The sequence below is a fragment of the Oncorhynchus clarkii genome, chromosome 19 (genome assembly GCF_045791955.1).
Source record: "Oncorhynchus clarkii lewisi isolate Uvic-CL-2024 chromosome 19, UVic_Ocla_1.0, whole genome shotgun sequence".
In the NCBI taxonomy this organism is placed as follows: Eukaryota; Metazoa; Chordata; class Actinopteri; order Salmoniformes; family Salmonidae; genus Oncorhynchus; species Oncorhynchus clarkii.
The window spans coordinates 16493068-16514595 of NC_092165.1; the positions used below are offsets into that span (position 1 = coordinate 16493068).

At 42.9% G+C, this 21528-nt stretch overlaps 1 protein-coding gene across 3 annotated transcripts; it reads right to left on the reverse strand.

The window, feature by feature from the left end:
• Positions 1 to 11219, reverse strand: LOC139374854 (clathrin light chain A-like). 3 transcript variants are annotated; one of them, XM_071116009.1, is made up of 7 exons: positions 10852 to 11143; positions 6702 to 6739; positions 6290 to 6407; positions 5869 to 5980; positions 4715 to 4768; positions 2606 to 2641; positions 1 to 1061 (listed from the first exon to the last, which is right to left on the reverse strand). In XM_071116009.1, the coding sequence occupies exons 1-7, from the start codon at positions 11042 to 11044 to the stop codon at positions 890 to 892; spliced, it is 723 nt and encodes a 240-aa protein (XP_070972110.1). In that variant the 5' UTR covers positions 11045 to 11143; the 3' UTR covers positions 1 to 889. The 3 variants fall into 3 exon arrangements, with proteins under 3 accessions (XP_070972110.1, XP_070972112.1, XP_070972111.1); XM_071116010.1 differs by lacking the exon at positions 2606 to 2641 and having other exon boundaries at positions 651 to 1061; positions 10852 to 11142; XM_071116011.1 differs by lacking the exons at positions 2606 to 2641; positions 4715 to 4768 and having other exon boundaries at positions 10852 to 11219.
• Between the last annotated feature and the right edge of the window lie 10309 nt (positions 11220 to 21528).

Sequence of the window (21528 nt, forward strand, 5' to 3'; positions counted from 1 at the left end):
TTGACGACAAAAGTTTCATGTTTTACTGATATTGAAATTGATGGACAACGAACACATTAAGCAACACATGGGCTACAGTAAATCTTAACCACAATGTCAATTTATATATTGCCTGTATATGTACATAGGTACACACATATAGAGTACATAATACACCACATGATGTTTGGGGGTAATTCCGTTGCAATTCAGGAAGTACACTGAAATTCAAATTCTCTTCAATGCTTTTCAATTAGCAAAAATTTGATTTGGAATTGTGTACTTTCTGAATTGACCGGAATTTAAATGGAATTGACCCCAACCTTGATGCTTACACACACACACACACAAATAGATATTTACCGTACTTGATTCGTGGTTCAAATGGGAAAAATGCATAGATTGAAATAGTCACAATAAATGCCACAAGCCGGCTCTAAATGGGTTTCCAACACACTTAATAAAAACAGACTTTGGTCCTTAAAAGAATAGAAAGAAAAAATAAATGCGTATATACTTATTTTGTTCTTTAATGATGGAAAGGGAGATGGAAGAGAGGAATAATATCCATCCATGAACAACGACGACCTCGGGTAGGTAGATGGGTAAGGGGGGGGGGGGGGGGGGGAATGATACATTGCCCTATGAGAGGTTGGTTGTAATCTGGGTCCAGAGAGGGTTAGGGTAGAGATACAGCCGTCTCAATTCACCCCCTTTCCCCTCGGCCCCTCAACGTTAACAGATCTGTAAGGTGAAAAGCGACATGGTGGATCGTGGAAGCTCCACCAAGACACTGCTTTTACGCATCCAGAGCTTTCAGATCTGCAAACGCTGAATGAATGGTTAGTGCGAAGGGGAGTGGTAGGGACTGAATTGAGACATCTAATAGAGTCGAAGGGGGGGGCGGGGGTTAGCGGACCAGAGGGGCCTGCTTGAGGGAAATGAGGACAGAGCGCATGCGGGACACGTCTTTTGCCTGCTTGCTGGACTTTGGGTTGAAGTCGCAGAGGCGCGCCACGCGCTCCCACTCGGTGCCCGGGTTGTTCTCGTCCATGTCCGACAGCATGGCCTCCTCGGCCGCTCTGCAAGGCAACACGGGAGGGGGACAGCGCTTTAGAGAGGGAGGGAGCAGGCCTGGGCCCCAGAGATCAGCAGAGTTTTACAGAGGGCCTTACTGCTGTTCACTTACACACCACCTCCTCCTCTGCAACACCACAGGGATAGACATGGGGAATCCCCATAGAAATACATGCCGAATGGATCTAAACTACCTGCATGACACAAATCAATTTGGTAGTTGACAATAACGTAAAAAAAAAAAAAAAGATAAATTATGAAAATGGTGCCATTTTAGCATGGATTTTCCAGCGTTTTAGTCAAACAGTTTTAGTGAGGTCTGAATCTAGAAACCTTTGCTTGAGGAGGAAGTGTCGAGTAGACAGCAGTGGAGACCCAACTACATTACAGTACATCCAAAAAAATAAACATTCTCCGGGTGGCCACATCAAAAACAGATGAAGAGAACAGGGTTGGATCATACAGCATGCCCCCTATAACCCCAGTCATACAGCTAGCTAGTTACCTGCTTTTCCCTGTCAGTCTAATCAAGGGGTTTTGGGAAAAAAGGAAGCGCAGGTTTTTTGGGGGGAACGGTTAAAACGCGGTTTGGTTGGTTAAAAATGCAGTTCGTCACAGAACTGGGTGGGGGGGGGGGGGGTAACTTGCCTTTTGGTTACGTTCAAATATTCTCTCAAGATCCAAGTATAGCATTAGGAATATGTTTTGTTCTATGTCCTTTATACTTGTGCTTGATGAGTGCGCTTAGTGGCAAGTTCGTTTTCTTTTTAACAACCAAAACCTGGATACCGGAGACTTTGCCATGCATTTTGCTGCGGTTGGAAAGCAGGCCATTTGAAATGCAGCAAACACTTGATATAATAACCATAAGAGACTTTTGATTGACATGTCACAATCTTCACACCGATACCGAACCCAAAAGGGCATCTAATTCCACTAGAAGGCTTAGCATACATAACTGAAATGAAATAAATAAAAAATGATAGTGCCACAATCACAATAAGACATTTTGAAATGCAAGCCAGGGGGAATAGCAAAACCCAAACCCACCCACCCAAGACAGGACACTTCCACTGCCAAAGAGTTAAGAAAATTGAAAGACCCCCTCTATAAACTAGAACACAATACACAGAGCAAAATGGGGATGAGAAGCCAATGAAAAGTCACTGTCACAACGAAACTACAGGTACGAACAGGACTAGTGGACCAAACGTATCACAGAAGGGACACCCGGCTTCTAAAATCATTTCAATTGGCAGTGGATTTTGTATTCGTCTACAGCAGGGCTCTCCAATCCTGTTCCTGGAGAGCTACCCTGTAGCTTTTTAACTCCAACCCCAGCTGTAACTAACCCGATTCAGCTTATCAATCAGTTCATTATCTTTTTTTTTTTAAGGGTTGGAGCGAAAATCTACAGGAACAGGGTTGGAGAGCCTCGACTACAGCCTAGTCTAATTGTGCACCACTATTGAATATTGTCTTGCCATTTTTCTAGGCTAATATACACTTCTCCCTACTAGGATATTGTCTTTTTGTTTTTTTACTTAACTGGTCTAGGCGGTAGCAAGGATGGTTAATGTGTGTGCTTAAAGGTGCATAGGAAAAGAAACAAGGAGAAACAGATCACAAGTCAGATATATAGAAATGAAAAGTAAATGAGCTTTATGCAGATGACAGAAGCCAGCATGCATTTTCCCAGAGAGAAGAAAAGTCATTTCAGAGGGGGGGGGGGGGGGATTCTTTTTATTTTTCTGTGCACTAAGTGTGCTTAGCTTGCAGCCTTCATCTGCTGTGCCATTGAGTTGGTTGGGTGAGGCAAAAATATGTGCCCCCTTGGTCTCAGTAGCCGTGGGTCTTTGTTTTGGCAGAGACAAGGACGTTTGGTTATATGGGAACCTTTGCTCTTTAGCGATCGAATGAATTCAATGGCAGATAGATACAAGGGCTGCAATACTAAGAGTGCGAGTTGGGCAACAACAGTAGCATGTCATTCTATGGTAGACAGTGGGATGCTAGTAGCTATTAACAGATTCTAAGCAGATCACATTCGCCTGTTTGAAGCAACGGTGTATCCAATGAGCTTTCAGTTTAGAAATACAGACGTACTAGCGACATCAACGCAACAGTTGACTGTCTACATGCAGGGCTCTGCGACAGTATCAGGCTATGCAGGCTATTGAAAATAGACTTCAACTGTTGGATTTTGTCATAAGTCGCCTCGTACGAGCCTTGGATTGTGCTAGCCAGAACAGCTCATAGGAACAGGAGCCCATCTCCTGTCGCGTGAGGCAGCTGTACAAGTACACCACCCTGGACAGGACGCTAGTCTATTGCAGCCCCCCCTCCAAAATATACATCTTTAATGCAGAGTCTTGGTATGACTCGGCCAGGGATCAAACTCCCAACCTTCCAATCTCAGGGCGGACACTCCAACCACATGGCCACCAAGTTGGCGTATTCATTCGTAAAAAATTGTAATGACGCTCTCCAAATGAGGGATTCAGAGTGTCCGTTCAACATTATGTCAACCAACAGACATTCTAGTACAGTACAATAGCTATTTGCATAAATAACTCCTGTGAAGAAAAAAAAAACACCCATCTCTGCAGTTATTTGTGCGAGGGGGTGTGTGTGTGTGGTTATTCTAGAAGACGCTGAAACAGCAGAGATAATGTTGGGATAATGTTGGAAAGAAACGGCCCTCCAACAACATGGTTGCCTTTGCACAGCTTTTCAGGAGCCTTATTGAGCCCGAAAGGCTGCAGGTTACCAGGTATAAAGCAGATATATATAAATAAATAGCCTTTCAAATGGCAGGAGATCTCTTAAATAGTATTTAACAGACTAAAGTTAACCTTCAGATAATACGCCTGCATATTATATGAAGGTACTACTATATTGATAGGACTGTTAAAAGTTGGAGACACAGTTGCTTGAAACAAAACTACAGTCTTAACTCTACTAGAGACATTAGCCACACGGTATCGACACGCAGCTGAGGTAGCCGAGGTAGCAGCTATACGGTTCCGTCAATACATTTAAAGTAGTGCGTCGCCAAGTGACACACCTAACCAATGTTTTTCTACATAGCGTCAATTTCTATAACTAGTTTTCCATGTGCACATATGAATAATACAAGTATAGATGATTTAAAAAAAGGGATCTAAGAATACAAAAACATTTGCAAATGGCGTGATGAGATGGCGTGATGAGATGTCGTGATGAGATGAAGGGACATATAGATGGATCATGGACGATGTAATTAAACAAGACCAAAGTAAAAGAAAAATGGCCACTGGATTTACTACACTAGAGTTATGGCAACATAATTCATACGAAAACTGAGCATTAAGCATTAAGGCTGATGCAATGACATTCAGCCAACACACATTCACTGCATTAAAAAAAAAAAAAAAAAAAAAATTGTAAAAGACACCTGGTGGGTTTAAAGGTCGCAAAAACAGTCACGCACGCTCAAGATAAATGAAAGTCTACGTCTTCGAAAAATAACGTAAAACCAAAACAAACAAAAAAATGAAGGGGGAAAAAGCCAAACGTAAAAATTAGTGTTAAAAATGGAAGATGCGGCGTGCGATTGACGCGAGTGACGTCACGTGGGGGGGAAAAAAAAGAAACAAATGTTAGTTTAGCAACATACACATAACCAATCAGGTCAGAGAAGGGCTGTTTGTAGAAATCCTCATCCAGAACCCTGGGAGACACAGGGGATGTCCCAGAGGAAAGCAGCAAGCAGGAGAGAAGAGAGAGAGCGGTAAAAAGGAGAAGAGCAAAAACGACAGAACAAACCCAGCCCAGAGCTCTCACTCGTACAGTAATCTGCGTCCAAAATGGCACCATATTCCCTACCTAGTAGCACTACTTTTAACCAGAGACTATGACTATGAGACTACATAGGGAATAGGGTGCCATTTCGGATGCACCTATATACAAAGAGACTACAAACAACATAACAGAGGCAGGTTAGAGGTAGCTAGACATGAGACAGAGACTGGAACATTGGCTGATACATTATTCAGAGCAGAGGGAGGGCTTGGGTTACAGACGCTCAAGTTAGTGAAAACTAGACTTTATACTGTCTGAGCCCTTGGAGGCAAGGCGTTCCAAAACCCTTATCCTAAGTCTTATCAAACTTATATATATATATATATATATTATTTTAAACATCCTACATTTCTGTTTGCTGCTGGGCCTGTCCTGTTATATTTCGATAGATATTAACACCAATTGATATTATAATTCCTGACCTCAACTAGATATTTCTGAATCTGCCGTGCTCAAAAGGCTTGTGGGTCAAGGGTCAACTCTGGGGTCTCGTCATTTAGCAACAGCTGTTTCACCTCTTTAGCAACACCATGCATGACTTGGATTGCCGCTCCAGGCCATTATCAGAAATAAAATGACCCTGAGAATTAATATACATGATCATTTTTCATTCCGGAACATACTATACTGATCTTTTTCACTGGTCTACCAGAGACTGCACACAGCTAGCCTACGTCTTTTCATGTAGGCCTATATAAACCTTAAAACACATAAGAGGTCGTAGAGAACATAGAGGGACCAATAGGAACAATTGCTGCACAATAACTAAACTATTCTGCAAGGAGATTTCTGCAGAGTGTCATTTACACTCAATGGACAGGGTTTCCTTTCCACAGCTCCTGTAGAGAAAAGGGAGTCAGTGGACCAAAGGTTTCCTTGGAGTCCAGTGGGTTTTTAGTCCTCCTGGCTCAACCTGGGGCTGTTTTTACATAGAAATAGAATGACTAGACTCTTTCTATGCATTTTTACCTGTTATTCACTTTAGTCTTCTCCAGCTGCTCGTCCTGTCTAGTGTGCCACTCCTCCAGCTCTACCTTGGCCTTGTCCTTCCACTCAGACTCCTGCTTACGAGAGTTAGCATCTGGGGAAGGGGAAATTAGGAAGAAGAAGAGGTCTTATGATTCACACAGTACGTGCAATTCTCTTGAAAAATGACATCACAAAAAAAAGAAGACTTCTAAAAACCAGGGGCGATTTCAACATCAGCAAAATGTGCTCAGTGTTTTTCTTGCATTGCTAATCAGGGCCATACGTTTTCCAAAGATTGTGGTGTTAGAATTGGGCACTCGGCGCTTTGGATTCAACTGTAAATAGTCACATTGGTACCTTCTATTCTATTGTTACGCTGCTATGGCCCTCTAACCAGGATATACCAGGGGCCTCTCCTTACCTAGGACCTCCAGCCTCTCTCTCTGCTCCTCCCTCCATTTACGCAGGCTCTCTGGCTCAGCCTGCAGCCGGTCGGCACTGGAGATGGCGGAGTATGCATCAGACGGGCCATTGCTCTCCTAACAAACACATGGGTGGTGTTCAACAGGGCACACTGTAGCAACGTTAAATGTGTCTCATTGGACCAGTAGATAGCAACTCCCCCCTTTCTCACTCTGTTCCAGAGCATTTTCTTCCGTTTTGTGCCTATTGAACACAACCACGGTCAATAATATGACACAACCATGGCATTTAGAATTCATTAGGCTATGTTAAAACAAAACATGCATGGTTAAGTATTCTAATGTTTTCCATTGAGTCGATATATTCACAATCTCTGCTGTAAGACAAAATGGGAAAACATAAGATATTACCTCATTAAGGTCTCCATTGACAGCGCCGTCCACTGCATCTGCAAATAAAATGAACCATTCATCACGAACAAAGCCATATCAAAGACAATGAAATGGCCTACATCATCAATTCACATCACAGAGTGGGTGTGTATCAGACCTCACTACACGTCTTACTCTAAGACGGATAGGATCAAATTCAGATTATGGATTTGTAGTTGTAAGCTTGCAAAATACTACATGTTGGTTTGTTCTAGTCAGGTGGGTATAGTTTGTGGAATGTTCCAACATGAATCTGTTCCAAAAACGTTGGAAATAACAATGTTGCCAATAAACACATACAAAGTTGTATAGCGGCAGAACAAGATACCAGGTAAGGAGTGGGCTAAATCATTCAATTCACTCACCACGTTTATTCCGAAAAATATTTGTCCTCACTCTGGTAGCCTATGGACAAACATTAAGAATAAGCTACGAGTTGGTGCCTATTCGGCAGCTGGTTAGCTAGGTGAATTGATCATACTACCTTGTATGCGTTGTTTGTTGGTAACCTTGTATTTTACAAAGTTTTTGGAACAGATTCCTGTTGGAACGTTCCACAAATGATACCCTCCTGTTCTAGTCTAGTGCCCTAGTACATAAATGCTTGGTTTGGCAATATCTTTACGATGAACGATTCATTCATTGGAACTAGCTAGCTACAGTGCCTTGCGAAAGTATTCGGCCCCCTTGAACTTTGCGACCTTTTGCCACATTTCAGGCTTCAAACATAAAGATATAAAACTGTATTTTTTTGTGAAGAATCAACAACAAGTGGGACACAATCATGAAGTGGAACGACATTTATTGGATATTTCAAACTTTTAACAAATCAAAAACTGAAAAATTGGGCGTGCAAAATTATTCAACCCCCTTAAGTTAATACTTTGTAGCGCCACCTTTTGCTGCGATTACAGCTGTAAGTCGCTTGGGGTATGTCTCTATCAGTTTTGCACATCGAGAGACTGAATTTTTTTCCCATTCCTCCTTGCAAAACAGCTCGAGCTCAGTGAGGTTGGATGGAGAGCATTTGTGAACAGCAGTTTTCAGTTCTTTACACAGATTCTCGATTGGATTCAGGTCTGGACTTTGACTTGGCCATTCTAACACCTGGATATGTTTATTTTTGAACCATTCCATTGTAGATTTTGCTTTATGTTTTGGATCATTGTCTTGTTGGAAGACAAATCTCCGTCCCAGTCTCAGGTCTTTTGCAGACTCCATCAGGTTTTCTTCCAGAATGGTCCTGTATTTGGCTCCATCCATCTTCCCATCAATTTTAACCATCTTCCCTGTCCCTGCTGAAGAAAAGCAGGCCCAAACCATGATGCTGCCACCACCATGTTTGACAGTGGGGATGGTGTGTTCAGGGTGATGAGCTGTGTTGCTTTTACGCCAAACATAACGTCTTGCATTGTTGCCAAAAAGTTCAATTTTGGTTTCATCTGACCAGAGCACCTTCTTCCACATGTTTGGTGTGTCTCCCAGGTGGCTTGTGGCAAACTTTAAACAACACTTTTTATGGATATCTTTAAGAAATGGCTTTCTTCTTGCCACTCTTCCATAAAGGCCAGATTTGTGCAATATACGACTGATTGTTGTCCTATGGACAGAGTCTCCCACCTCAGCAGTTCATCCAGAGTGATCATGGGCCTCTTGGCTGCATCTCTGATCAGTCTTCTCCTTGTATGAGCTGAAAGTTTAGAGGGACGGCCAGGTCTTGGTAGATTTGCAGTGGTCTGATACTCCTTCCATTTCAATATTATTGCTTGCACAGTGCTCCTTGGGATGTTTAAAGCTTGGGAAATCTTTTTGTATCCAAATCCGGCTTTAAACTTCTTCACAACAGTATCTCGGACCTGCCTGGTGTGTTCCTTGTTCTTCATGATGCTCTCTGCGCTTTTAACGGACCTCTGAGACTATCACAGTGCAGATGCATTTATACGGAGACTTGATTACACACAGGTGGATTGTATTTATCATCATTAGTCATTTAGGTCAACATTGGATCATTCAGAGATCCTCACTGAACTTCTGGAGAGAGTTTGCTGCACTGAAAGTAAAGGGGCTGAATAATTTTGCACGCCCAATTTTTCAGTTTTAGATTTGTTAAAAAATTTGAAATATCCAATAAATGTCGTTCCACTTCATGATTGTGTCCCACTTGTTGTTGATTCTTCACAAAAAAAATACAGTTTTATATCTTTATGTTTAAAGCCTGAAATGTGGCAAAAGGTCGCAAAGTTCAAGGGGGCCGAATACTTTCACAAGGCACTGTAGCTACAATTGAAGTCAGAAGTTTACATACACCTTAGCCAAATACATGTCAACTCAGTTTTTCACAATTCCTGACATTTAATCCTAGTAAAAATTTCCTGTCTTAGGTCAGTTAGGATCACACGTTATTTTAAGGAATGTGAAATGTCCGAATAATAGTAGAGAGAATTATTTATTTCAGCTTTTATTTCTTTTTCATCACATTCCCAGTGGGCTAGAAGTTTACATACACTCAATTAGTATTTGGTAGCATTGCCTTTAAATTGTTTAACTTGGGTCAAACATTTTGGGTAGCCTTCCACAAGCTTCCCACAATAAGTTGGGTGAATTATGGCCCATTCCTCCTAACAGAGCTGGTGTAACTGAGTCAGGTTTGTAGGCCTCCTTGCTCGCACACACTTTTCAGTTCTGCCCACAAATGTTCTATAGGATTGAGGTCAGGGCTTTGTGATGGCCACTCCAATACCTTGACTTTGTTGTCCCTAAGCCATTTTGCCACAACTTTGGAAGTATGCTTGGGGTCATTGTCCATTTGGAAGACCCATTTGCGACAAAGCTTTAACTTCCCGAATGATGTCTTGAGATGTTGCTTCAATATATCCACATAATTTTCCTCTATTTTGTGAAGTGCACCAGTCCCTCCTGTAGCAAAGCACCCCCACAACATGATGCTGCCACCCCCGTGCTTCACGGTTGGGATGGTGTTCTTCAGTTTGCAAGCCTCGCCCTTTTTCCTCCAAACATAACGATGGTCATTATGGCCAAACAGTTCTTTTTTTTGTTTCATCAGACTAGAGAACATTTCTACAAAAAGTATGATCTTTGTCCCCGTGTGCAGTTCCAAAACCGATAGAAAAAAGCCAGACTAACAGTGGCTTCTTCCTTGCTGAGCGGTCTTTCAGGTTATGTCGATATAGGACCTGTTTTACTGTGGATATAGATACTTTTGTACCGGTTTCCTCCAGCATCTTCACAAGGTCCTTTGCTGTTGTTCTGGGATTGATCAGCACTTTTCGCACCAAAGTATGTTCATCTCTAGGAGACAGAACGCATCTCCTTCCTGAGCGGTATGACGGCTGTGTGGTCCAATGATGTTTATACTCACGTTCTATTGTTTGTACAGATGAAGATGTACAGATGTTTGTACAGATGAACATGTACACCCCCCCCCCCCCCCCCCTAAAGAGTTGCATAACATGAACTTGCTTCTGGCCAATGTAGCTAACTAATGGTCAATAATCTAACTTCCTGAAGACGACAGTTTTGTATGTAAGTCCAATGATCATTGGGCCATATATCAAATTGCAGTAATGAAGTGGCCAGTAATGTTGTTGGTGCAGTGGGATCAATCCAATGACAGGAAATAGACGCAATAACTAACTTCCCGGTCATTCAAATACACTATATTTTCTGTTAGTTTATTCACGACACTTCACAAACATCAAAATATCAATAAGTAAAGTTACGTTATTAACTAGCATATACACATGTAATGTAGAGACTAACTAGCGCCGTTAGCGAAACTAGCGTCACCTTGCGCATTACGAGCTAGTTTCCCAAACATTTTAAATAGATGGTCTGAAATATCGGATCCAGCCAGCTAAAATGACGTTACTTGTTTTTCGCGTAATCTCTTTCCTTTAAGTCTCCTGCAGACAGTCGATGTAGCTTGCTAATGTAGCTCGTTTGCTGGCTAGCTAGCTAATTAAGATGGCTAGCTAACTGTGTAAACACTAGCTGGCTAGCCCATAGCTAATCAGTTATAGCCAATTTGCTAGGCTTTGACCCAGCCAAATAATACGAACGAGCTAGCAACTGTAACTTGCTAAATTAAGAGTTTTTAGAACACAGTTACCGTTTGCATCGCCTGTCAGATTATTGTCTAGCGATGTTGGAACCTCTCCGCTGTCCAGGATGCTGAATCCTTCGTCATTCTCAATCCCCGCGATCTCGCTTTCTTGCTGGGCCAAGAATGCGGCAGCGGGGTCTTCGTCCGTCCCATTGCCGGCCGCAGCCTGTGGTGCGCTGAGCATGTCAAAATCGTCCATATCTAGCTATTTGATGGTGGTGGCTAGCTATTGATAACGTTACAGTATCTAATGGGGGAGTAGATCAGTGGATCAGCTCAAGAGATAAGGGAGGAGACAATGAAAAAGCGGAAACTCTGGCAGGGCCAGTCAGAAACGAGGAATTTTTATTGACTGTGCTGTGCACCAACCACACAAGGAATATGATTGTACCTGATTACGTAAGGGTCCCATGATCTAGCGTGCGTTGGGTTAGGCAATCTTGCATCTCAGGGTTGTCAAAGAATTTGGAATTAGAATATTAGTAATTTCATGAATATAATCTATATGCATGGTACAGCAAGTGTGCATAATATTGTCTGCACTATAAAAAAAGCAAAGATTGGTTCAAAGAAAAACAATCATATTTCATATCTCTTTAAAGGGCAAATGGGGAGATGACACGTGATATATACTGTCAAAAATCTTTGCTAGCCTGTGATCATAATATTCAACTCTCCTGATGTTAATTTAATATGTATAATCAATGGGTTATGGGATGTATCTGATATCTATAACCAATTTGATACACTTCTCTTTTCACTCAAGTGGTCTATTTGATAATTGGTGCCTATTATGGCAGTGATGGTCTACTGTATGCCTATACTGTATTACATTCAAAATGCATTTCTTAGTTAGATCCGGTGATCCAGAGTGGCGCAGCAGTGTAAGAGGCGTCACTGCAGTCCCTGGTTCAAATCCAGGCTGCATCACATCTGGCTGTGATTGGGAGTCCCATAGGGCGGTGCACAATTGGCCCAGCGTTGGCCATCATTGTAAATAAGAATTTGTTCTTAACAGACTTGCCTAGTTAAATAAAGGTTACTTTTTAAATAATTATTAACAATGAAGGAGTCATTTCTAGCCTGAGTGACAGTCTGTTTGTGCTATAATGCCAACTCTGTTTGGCTTGACAAAGACAGCAATGGAGTTGGCAGATCTGGGACCAGACTATAAAGCAGCTACTGACAAGAAACCCATAGAAATAACCCACTTCTAGTTGCGTAATACTACAAAGTCAAGCAGACATACAGTGCATTCAGAAAGTATTCATACCCCTTAACCTTTTTCCCCATGTTGAGATTTTTTGTCATGGCCTACACACAATATCCCATAATGTCAACGTGTAAATATATTTTTCCACATGTTGACAAATTAATAAAAAATGAAAAGCTGAAATGTCAATACCCCTTTGTTATGGCAAGTCTAAGTTCAGGTGTAAAAATGTGCTTAACAAGTCACATAATAAGTTGCATGGCACTATATATTCCCCACCAGACACACCACTGTGGGTTTCTTTAGGCCTACTGTACCCAAACCAAAAACTGATTTAATCTGTCGCTTAGTTATGTATATAACCATTTCATTTTGGACCAGAGATTACTCAGGCAAAAAGTTTTAAAAAACAGAAACAAATTAAACAGTGTCACAGGGCCTCCTTTCTTTTAAAATATCTAATTGAACTGTACTGTGTATAATACTATGAATACCTATATATTAATAGTGTGTAAGAAGTATTTTTGTTTTCTTGACAATCTGACTCTTATTTTTTATTTATTCTAATATTGTCTGTTCTTGTCTATAACTGCTCTGTGCTCTGTCATGTAATTTATGTTTTGTGTGGACTAAGCTAAACTATATATTTTCAAAGATTATCTTTGAATCCTGAATTAACCAACATGAATGAGCATTTTTTTGTCACACCCTGATCTGTTTCACCTGTCTTTGTGCTTGTCTCCACCCCCCTCCAGGTGTCGCCCATCTTCCCCATTAACCCCAGTGTACTTATATCTGTGTTCTCTGTTTGTCTGTTGCCAGTTTATTTTGTTTCAGCAAGCCTACCAGCGGTTTCCCCGTGCGCCTGTCTTTCTGGAGTTGCTCCACCATCCCCTTCCTTGGGTACATCATCGCTGCAGGGAATGTACAGATGGATCCCGGGAAGGTGAGAGCGGTGGTGGATTGGCCTCAGCCTACGTCCCAAGTGCAGCTGCAATGTTTCCTGGGATTTGCCAACTTTTATCGCCGCTTTATCCGGGGTTAGAGCATCTGGCTTCCCCCCCTGTCTGCACTCACCTCTCCCTAGGTTCCGTTCACGTCGTCCCCTGCTGCGGACCGGGCGTTTCGGGACCTCAAGCACCGCTTCACCACAGCTCCCATATTGTGTCATCCTGACCCATCCTGTCAGTTTGTGGTGGAGGCCGATGCTTCGGATGTCGGAGTGGGGGCTGTCCTGTCCCTTCATTCTGCCCTGGACCTCAACTTACATCCCTGTACCTTCTTCTCCCATCGTCTCAACGCCATGGAGAGGAATTACAATGTCGGGAATTATGAGCTTCTCGCGGTGAAGATGGCGTTGGAGGAGTGGAGACACTGGTTGGAGGGGGCGGAAAATTCTTTCATTGTGTGAACGGATCACGAGAAGAGTATCTCCGCACCGCCAAGCGTCTCAATTCCAGGCAAGCTAGGTGGGCCCTGCTTTTCACCCAGTTTAACTTCTCCCTCTTCTACCGACTGGGATCCAAGAATATTAAGCCGGATGCGCTCACGCCGCTATAGCCACGAGGCTACACCCTCGAACCCTGAGACCATGCTTCTCACCTCGTGCCTGGCGACTGCACTCAGCTGGGGAATAGGGAAGCAGGTCCATGAGGCGCAGCATTCCCAGCCGAACCCCAGGGGGGCCCAGATAACCTGATGTTTGTTCCCGTCCCTCGGTCCTGGAGTGGGCCCACTCCTCCAAACTTACCTGCCACCCGGGCTCCCGTCGGACCCTGGCCCTTGTGCAGCAACGCATTTGGTGGCCTACCATGGTCCCGGACGTCTCTGCGTTCGTCGCCGTCTGCACGATCTGTGCACAGACCAAGACTCCTCGGCAAGCTCCGGCTGGTCCACTTCAACCACTGCCTGTCCCTCACCGTCCCTGGTCTCACATATCCCTGGACTTCATCACTGGTCTCCCCACGTCTCTCTGTTTGTCTGTTGCCAGTTGTTTTTCATCAAATGGTTTTCCCATGCTCCTGTCTTTCTCTCGTTCTTGTTATCTAGCTTTCCCATTTTTTTACCATTCTGCCACAGAACAGCTGGCAGGCTCAGGGTCAGGGCACTCTGGATTACTGACCTCTGCCTGCCCTGACCTGTCATATAATTAATTGATACATCATACATTTAATGAAATAATTGTCTCGCTATAGCCTTCCTATTTCCTTTGTAAATATCCTTATTTGCATTCCCCGTGGTTCACCCACAAAAACCTAACTTGGCCACAAAATTCCTGAACTCAACTGAGGTCCATTGCTTGTGACTAATTTCCAGAGATATCTGCCTCTTTTGAATGTAGTGGATGGTTAACTGATATGCACATTCCAATGGAGATTCCTTCTTGCTTGCAATGAAAAACACGCCAATATCTCAATATACCATAAGCTTATATATCATAAAAGCCCAAACTCAAAGTAACGTTTCAAACGTGTACTCAACAAAGATGTCCAGCTGAATACATACATTCAATACAGTGCCGTGTCCACTTACACCCTCAACTCTCACCCTCTCCCTTCCACAAATATGTACTTCAATACTTTTCCACCACCCAGGATTTCTCTGTGCATATCACAGGACTTCTAATCAGTCAGGAGAGGCCTTGAGTTATTGGGAGTGCGCATTCCTACAGTCCACTGCAGTCCACTGCAGTCCACTAAATAATTACACTTCTCATACCCACAGAGCTTAAACCTAGCACTACCTTCAATCTCTAAGGATATATAAAAACAATATTTTCATACTAAAATGATAATGCTGTAAAACAGTCATTTACATTCTATCAGTCCCCCCTTTTAAATGTTTTATACAATAGGCACTAACATTCCAACTGGAGCTTTTGACCTTTTTTCTCCTCCTTCTGCTGGAGATCCAAGAGTGTACTAACAGACACTTGATGGAGAGAAAAACATAGAAACGCATTACAATAGACTCACATACTAATATGTGGATATACTTGAAGAAAGAAGTAAGAAACCCGGCGCTTCCCACCTCTTGACTGACCTGGGCTGCTTTTCTGCTGAGATTGACAAAAATAAAGGATCTATACACCTCCCCAAGCTCCCACTCAGTCTTCCCCCAGGACTACAAAATGTGTTCCCACGCCATGTCCTCCTCACTTCATTCTATGCCACTGGGCACACACTGGTTGAATCAACGTTGTTTTCACGTCATTTCAACGAAACTCTTAGTCACATATTTCCTAATAACCCTCCACAGCAGATGAGCGACCACTAACACAGACAACTTTTCCTCTGGTGAACTGGATTCCTGTATATTGGGCCTGTGGCTAATCGTTCAAGGGGTTTTCCTTCGTCAGTAAAACCCTCCCGTTATGTAGTCAACAGAGTATGAAATTGCAATAATTGGTTACAGTAATCAAATTCAACATATCACAACAGCTTGATTGTAGAGTTTCAATAAACCAGTAGACAATATTTGTCTAAGCTTCTAGGTGACTAGCTTCACCATTACATCAGTGTTGTTGGTATAACCACTGATACAGAGTAGCTTGTTAGCGGCTGGAGTCTACAGTAGGGCCTTCTATCTCAACCTTGGGAGGAAACCCTCCATAACTTAGTGAGTCTAAATTAGGGAGGGTGTTCTTCTAAGGTCGAGAAGCTAGATTAGTTTGTACAAAGATTCAATTTGTTTCAGAAACCACTCGCAGGATGACCCCATATTACATGATAACACCCCCCCATGTCTTGCCCTTGGCAGTGTAACTCAATATTTCCTCAGCAGAATAAAAAAAATAAATGAATCAGATTAACAAACATAATGAATCACCCAAGCCAAATTATAATTGTAACCCTTTATAAATTCAAAAGGAAATCATTTTCATCCATAAGGGAATTCAAGGAATAGTCAAATAGACTAGAGACAGGTTTCTCTCACACTCATCATGTGGTGCTGTGTGTGAGCAGCGCACCCGCCCTGCCCCTGGTGCTTTCTTCACAGTTCAGGGACAGCGCTCTGTGTCTCTCGCCTGTCCGAATCCGAATTGGAACTATTGATAAATGATACAACCCAAATTTAGAATGACAGCCCCTTATCTTCGTGCACAAACATCTCAAACTCCCTATCTGGTATTCCCGGAGCGAGGAACTAGCACAGTGCTTGTTTTAACTTCCCAAACTCTTCTTGACACTAGTGTCCAGTCTACTGGGTCTTGTCCCTGCTTCCCCACTTCTGTCAAAGTATTCAATGGCGAAGCCATTGATGAGAATGACGGAATAAAACTATGGACATCGCCAAATAGACCCAGTTAGTAATTTAATTTAGCTGTCACTGCCACACATACTACTGGGACAGTGACTCATGCACTTTGTGACACCCCGAAACTCCATGAAAGGGTGATTCAAAATTGAGTCTATAATTCGACCCTCAATTTAGCCCAAAAAGACACTGGCAGAACATACATTTCCAGAAAGGGAGACATATATGTACACACTCAGTGGCCCGTTTAGCATTGGGTCTGACTCCACCTTTGCCTCCAGAACAGCCTAAATTCTTTGGGCATGGATTCTACAAGGTGCCGTAAACGTTCCACAGGGATGTTGGTCCATGCTGATGCGATGGCATCATGCATTTGCTGCAGATCGGATGGCGGTACATTCATGCTGTCCAACGTTGCTCAACTGGTATCGAGGGACCTAACGTATGCCAGGAAAATGTTCCCCACACCATTACACCACCGCCACCAGCCTGTACCGGTGACACCAGGCAGGATGAGTCCACGGGTTCGTTCTGCTTACACCAAATTCTGACACTGCCATCAGCATAACACAACAGGAACTGGGATTCGTCGGACCAGGAAATGTTTTTCCACTCCTCAATTGTCAAGTGTTGGAAGATCGCGTGCCCCGTGGAACAGCTCCTTCTTGTTTTTAGCTGATAGGAGGGAAACCTGGTGTGTTTGTCTGCTGCAATAGCCTATCCATGACAAGGATCGATGAGTTGGGCGTTCCGAGATGCCGTTCTGCACACCATTGTTATACTGGGCTGCTATTTGTTTGTGGCCCGCCTTGTTAGCTTGCACGATTCTTGCCATTCTCCTTCAACCTCTCTCATCAAGAAGCTGTTTTTTCGCCCACAGGACTTTCGTTGACTGGATGTTTTTTGTTTGACGCACCATTCTCTGTAAACCCTAGACACTGGCGTGGGAGAAAAGCCCAGGAGGGCAGCCATTTCTGAGATACAGGATCCGGTGCGCCTGGCACCAACGATCATACCGCGCTCAAAGTCGCTAAATTCACTTGTTTTGCCCATTGTAACGTTCAGTCGAACCGTAACTGAATGCCTCGATGCCTGTCTGCCTGCTTTATATAGCATGTCTCGGCCACGTTACTAACAGTTGGTAGGAGCGATACATTTTTGTGAATGGGGTGGTGGACATAATAAACTGGGCACTGAGTGTATATACAGTATCCTACTAACGTCAACATAAACTTTATTAATCTTACATTTCTAGCGTTAACTTTTGTCAGTACGTGTCACGTTCTGACCTTTATTTCCTTTGTTTTGTCATTATTTAGTATGGTCAGGGCGTGAGTTGGGGTGGGCAGTCTATGTTTGTTTTTCTATGATTTGGGGATTTCTATGTTTCGGCCTAGTATGGTTCACAATCAGAGGCAGGTGTCATTAGTTGTCTCTGATTGAGAATCATACTTAAGTAGCCTGGGTTTCACTGTGTGTTTGTGGGTGTTTGTTTCCGTGTGTGTGTTTTTCACCACACGGTACTGTTTTGGGTTTCGTTCATTCCACGTTTATTTTTTTTGTATTCAGTTGTTCATGTTGAGTATTTCTTATTAAAAGAACCATGGACACTTACACGGGGCCCCTCAGGGGTGCGTGCTCTGTGTCTTCCTGTACTCCCTGTTCACTCATGACTGCACAGCCAGGTACAACTCCAACACCATCATTAAGTTTGTCGATGACACAACATTGGTAGGCCTGATCACCAACAAGGACGAGACAGCATATAGGGAGGAGGTCAGAGACCTGGCCGTGTGGTGCCAGGACAACAACCTCTCCGTCAACGTGATCAAGAATACAGGAAAAGGAGCACCGAGCACGGCCCCTTTCTCATCGACGGGGCTGTAAGTGGAGCAGGTTGAGAGCTTCAAGTTCCTTGGTGTCCACATCACCAACAAACTAACATGGTCCAAGCACACCAAGACAGTCGTGAAGAGGGCACGACAAAACCTATTCCCCCTCAGAAGACTGAAAAGATTTGGCATGGGTCCTCAGATCCTCAAAAGGTTCTACAGCTGCACCATCGAGAGCATCACTGCATGGTCTGGCAACTGCTCGGCCCCCGACCGCAAGGCACTACAGAGGGTAGTGCATACAGCCCAGTACGTCACTGGGGCCAAGCTTCCTGCCATCCAGGACCTCGATACCAGGCGGTGTCAGAGGAAGGCCCTAAAAATTACCAGAGACTCCAGCCACCCTAGTCATAGACTGTTCTCTCTGCTACTGCACGGCAAGCGGTAATGGAGTGTCAAGTCTAGGTCCAAGAGGCTTCTAGACAGCTTCTACCCCCAAGCCATAAGACCACTGAACATCTAATCAAATGGCTACCCAGACTACTTGCTATTTTACGCTGCTGCTACTCTCTGTTATTATCTATGCATAAGTCACTTTAATAACTTTACCCACATGTATATAGTACCTCAATTACCTCGACTAACCGGTGCCCCTGCACATTGACTCTGTACCAGTACCCCCTGTATATAGCCTCGCTGTTATTATTTTACTGCTGCTTTTGAATTATTTGTTACTTTATTTCTTTTTTTTTTGTGGTATTTTTCTTAAAACTGCATTGTTGTGTTAAGGGCTTGTAAGTACGCATTTCACTGCAATCCCTGTTGTATTCAGCGCATGTGACAAATACAATTTAACTCATGCCTGTCAGAGTGGGTCTCGATGTCAATATCTAAGGGATAGTTGGATTTTCCAAACTAGATGATCTCTCACCTGAGCTGCTGCAAACTTCCTTAAATGTCCATTCTAGAAGTGGACTTTAGAAGTGATCCCTCCATGCTCACCCCACGCACTCGATCTCGGTATAACTCAAGCAGCACTCCTGAGAGAAAATATGCATACTTTCTTTATGAAACTCCATTTTCTATCACCATTTTCGGATTTTCTGACCATTTAGGATGTGTTGCACATTGCGTCCAGCCAAGGCTGTAAAAGTGAGGAAGGATGCCCCCCTCACTGGTGCAAAATAGACAGAACAAGGAAATGTGTAAACAATGTGCTTAGCAAATTTGTTCAGGTTTTGGAAAGGCACTGGGTTAGCCATCCTCACATGAAACATAATAACCGCACCTATTTCTGCGTGACGGAGTTCATTTCACCCCTTTGGGTAATTAGATATGTTTAAACGCCATCCATCACAGCCTTAAATACTTATTATAAAGAGAGAAGAACATCATAGACCAGGGCTGTATGGTTTTTTCTTCTTCAATTAATTTATTTGATTTAATCATTTCTTACATAGTTGTTCTTAATTAAAATATTCCTTTTTAAATAAATATTATTTGAACCGTTCTTACTCTGATTAAGCAATTGTTGATTGTTTTGGATAGCAGGACATGAAGTGCCTCATGCTGTACTCATCTTGTGTCACGCCCTGACCTTTGTTATCTTTGTTTTCTTTGTTATTTTGTTTAGGTCAGGGTGTGACAAGAGGTGGTTTGTTTAGTTTTTGTATTGTCTAGGGTTTTTTGCAAGTCTAGGTGTTTATATGTCTATGGTTGCCTGGATTGGTTCTCAATCAGAGGCAGCTGTTTATCGTTGTCTCTGATTGGGGACCATATTTAGGTAGCCATATTCCTTGGGTAGTTTGTGGGTTCTTATTCTATGTTTAGTTGCCTGTCTGCACTAGCCATATTTGCGTCATGGTTCGTTTTGTTCAGTGTTCTTGCTTTAATAAAGAAGTATGTACGCTTACCAAGCTGATCCTTGGTCTCCTCCATATGACGATCGTGACATCATGAAAAGAAAGTTTGAAGAGATCCATGTAGTCACAGAAAACGGTACATCAGACATCGCTCCTATTAGTGGTTTGACGTCACTCATAATGTCCTTGGCTATACATAATGTTGTTGTGAGCATAGTGACAGTTTTTGCTTTACCATTATGGGGTATTGTGTGTAGATTGAGGGAAAAAAAAAGTTTATCAATCAGTACAGTCACCTTGTATAACAAAATATATATATATATGTATATATCACACACACACACAGTGCATTCGGAAAGTATTCAGACCCCTTCCCTTTTTCCACATTTTGTTACGTTACAGCCTTGTTCTAAAATGTATTAAATTGTTTTTTTTCCCTCTCATCAAGCTACACACAATACCCCATAATGACAAAGCAAAAACAGTTTTTTATAAACATTTTTGCCTATGTATTAAAAAATAAAAAACGGACATATTACATTTACGTAACTATTCAGACCCTTTCCTCAGTACTTTGTTGAAGCCCCTATGGCAGCGATAACAGCCTCAAGTCTTCATGACGCTACAAGCGTGGCTCACCTGTGTTTGGGAAGTTTTTCCCATTCTTCTCTGCAGATCCTCTAAAGCTCTGTCAGGTTCGGTGCGGTGTGTTGCTGCACAGCTATATTCAGGTCTCCCCAGAGATGTTTAATCGGGTTCAAGTCTATGCTCTGGCTGGGCCACTCAAGGACATTCAATAAGTTTGAAACAAGTTGATCTTTTGTTGTCTTAAACAGAAAATAGCATCCAACTGTCTCCTGAGGTGCACATATTGAGCAAGCTGAAGCACTGTCCTCTTAGTCCTGTTTTCAGTAGTTGTGTCAGGGTTGTGTAGTGGTTCTTCACGCCTGCAGATTTCCCCTCCACCACTAATCAATATCTTCGGCCTACTCTGGCTTGCCCTGGAATGCACGTCTTGGCTGGGCCAGTGGTCATGTACTAATGAGCTCCTGAAACAGGAACTAGCAAGATGTCAGCCCCCCACAAATCGGTTTTCAGCCATCTTGGAGGCTGTCTGTAGTTCAAGTTATAGCTCAGTGATAACATACCATGATCACTTCTTTTAACACATCCCCTGAGACGTTCCTTTCCTGTCTCTGGAAAGTTACCGTGACAACCTTTATATACACACTTTTAAACTTCTCTTCTGTTTGCTTCACTGTTTGTGCCCACCGGTCGGTGGATTGGGAGGCAGGAAGAGCCACATCACCACAAAGCTCTCAGTCCTTGCCTCTCCCTCTCCTGTACAGGTTCAACGAACGGACAATGTCTCTCATTCCCATCATATTGTCAGGCATATGTGTATAGGTGGCAGGGAAGTCAGGCGCAGGAGAGTCAAACGGAGTGTAAAATGGAGTCTTTTAATAATGTCATAAAAACATGCTCCATAACACTAAACAGGAAAAGAACATAAACCAAT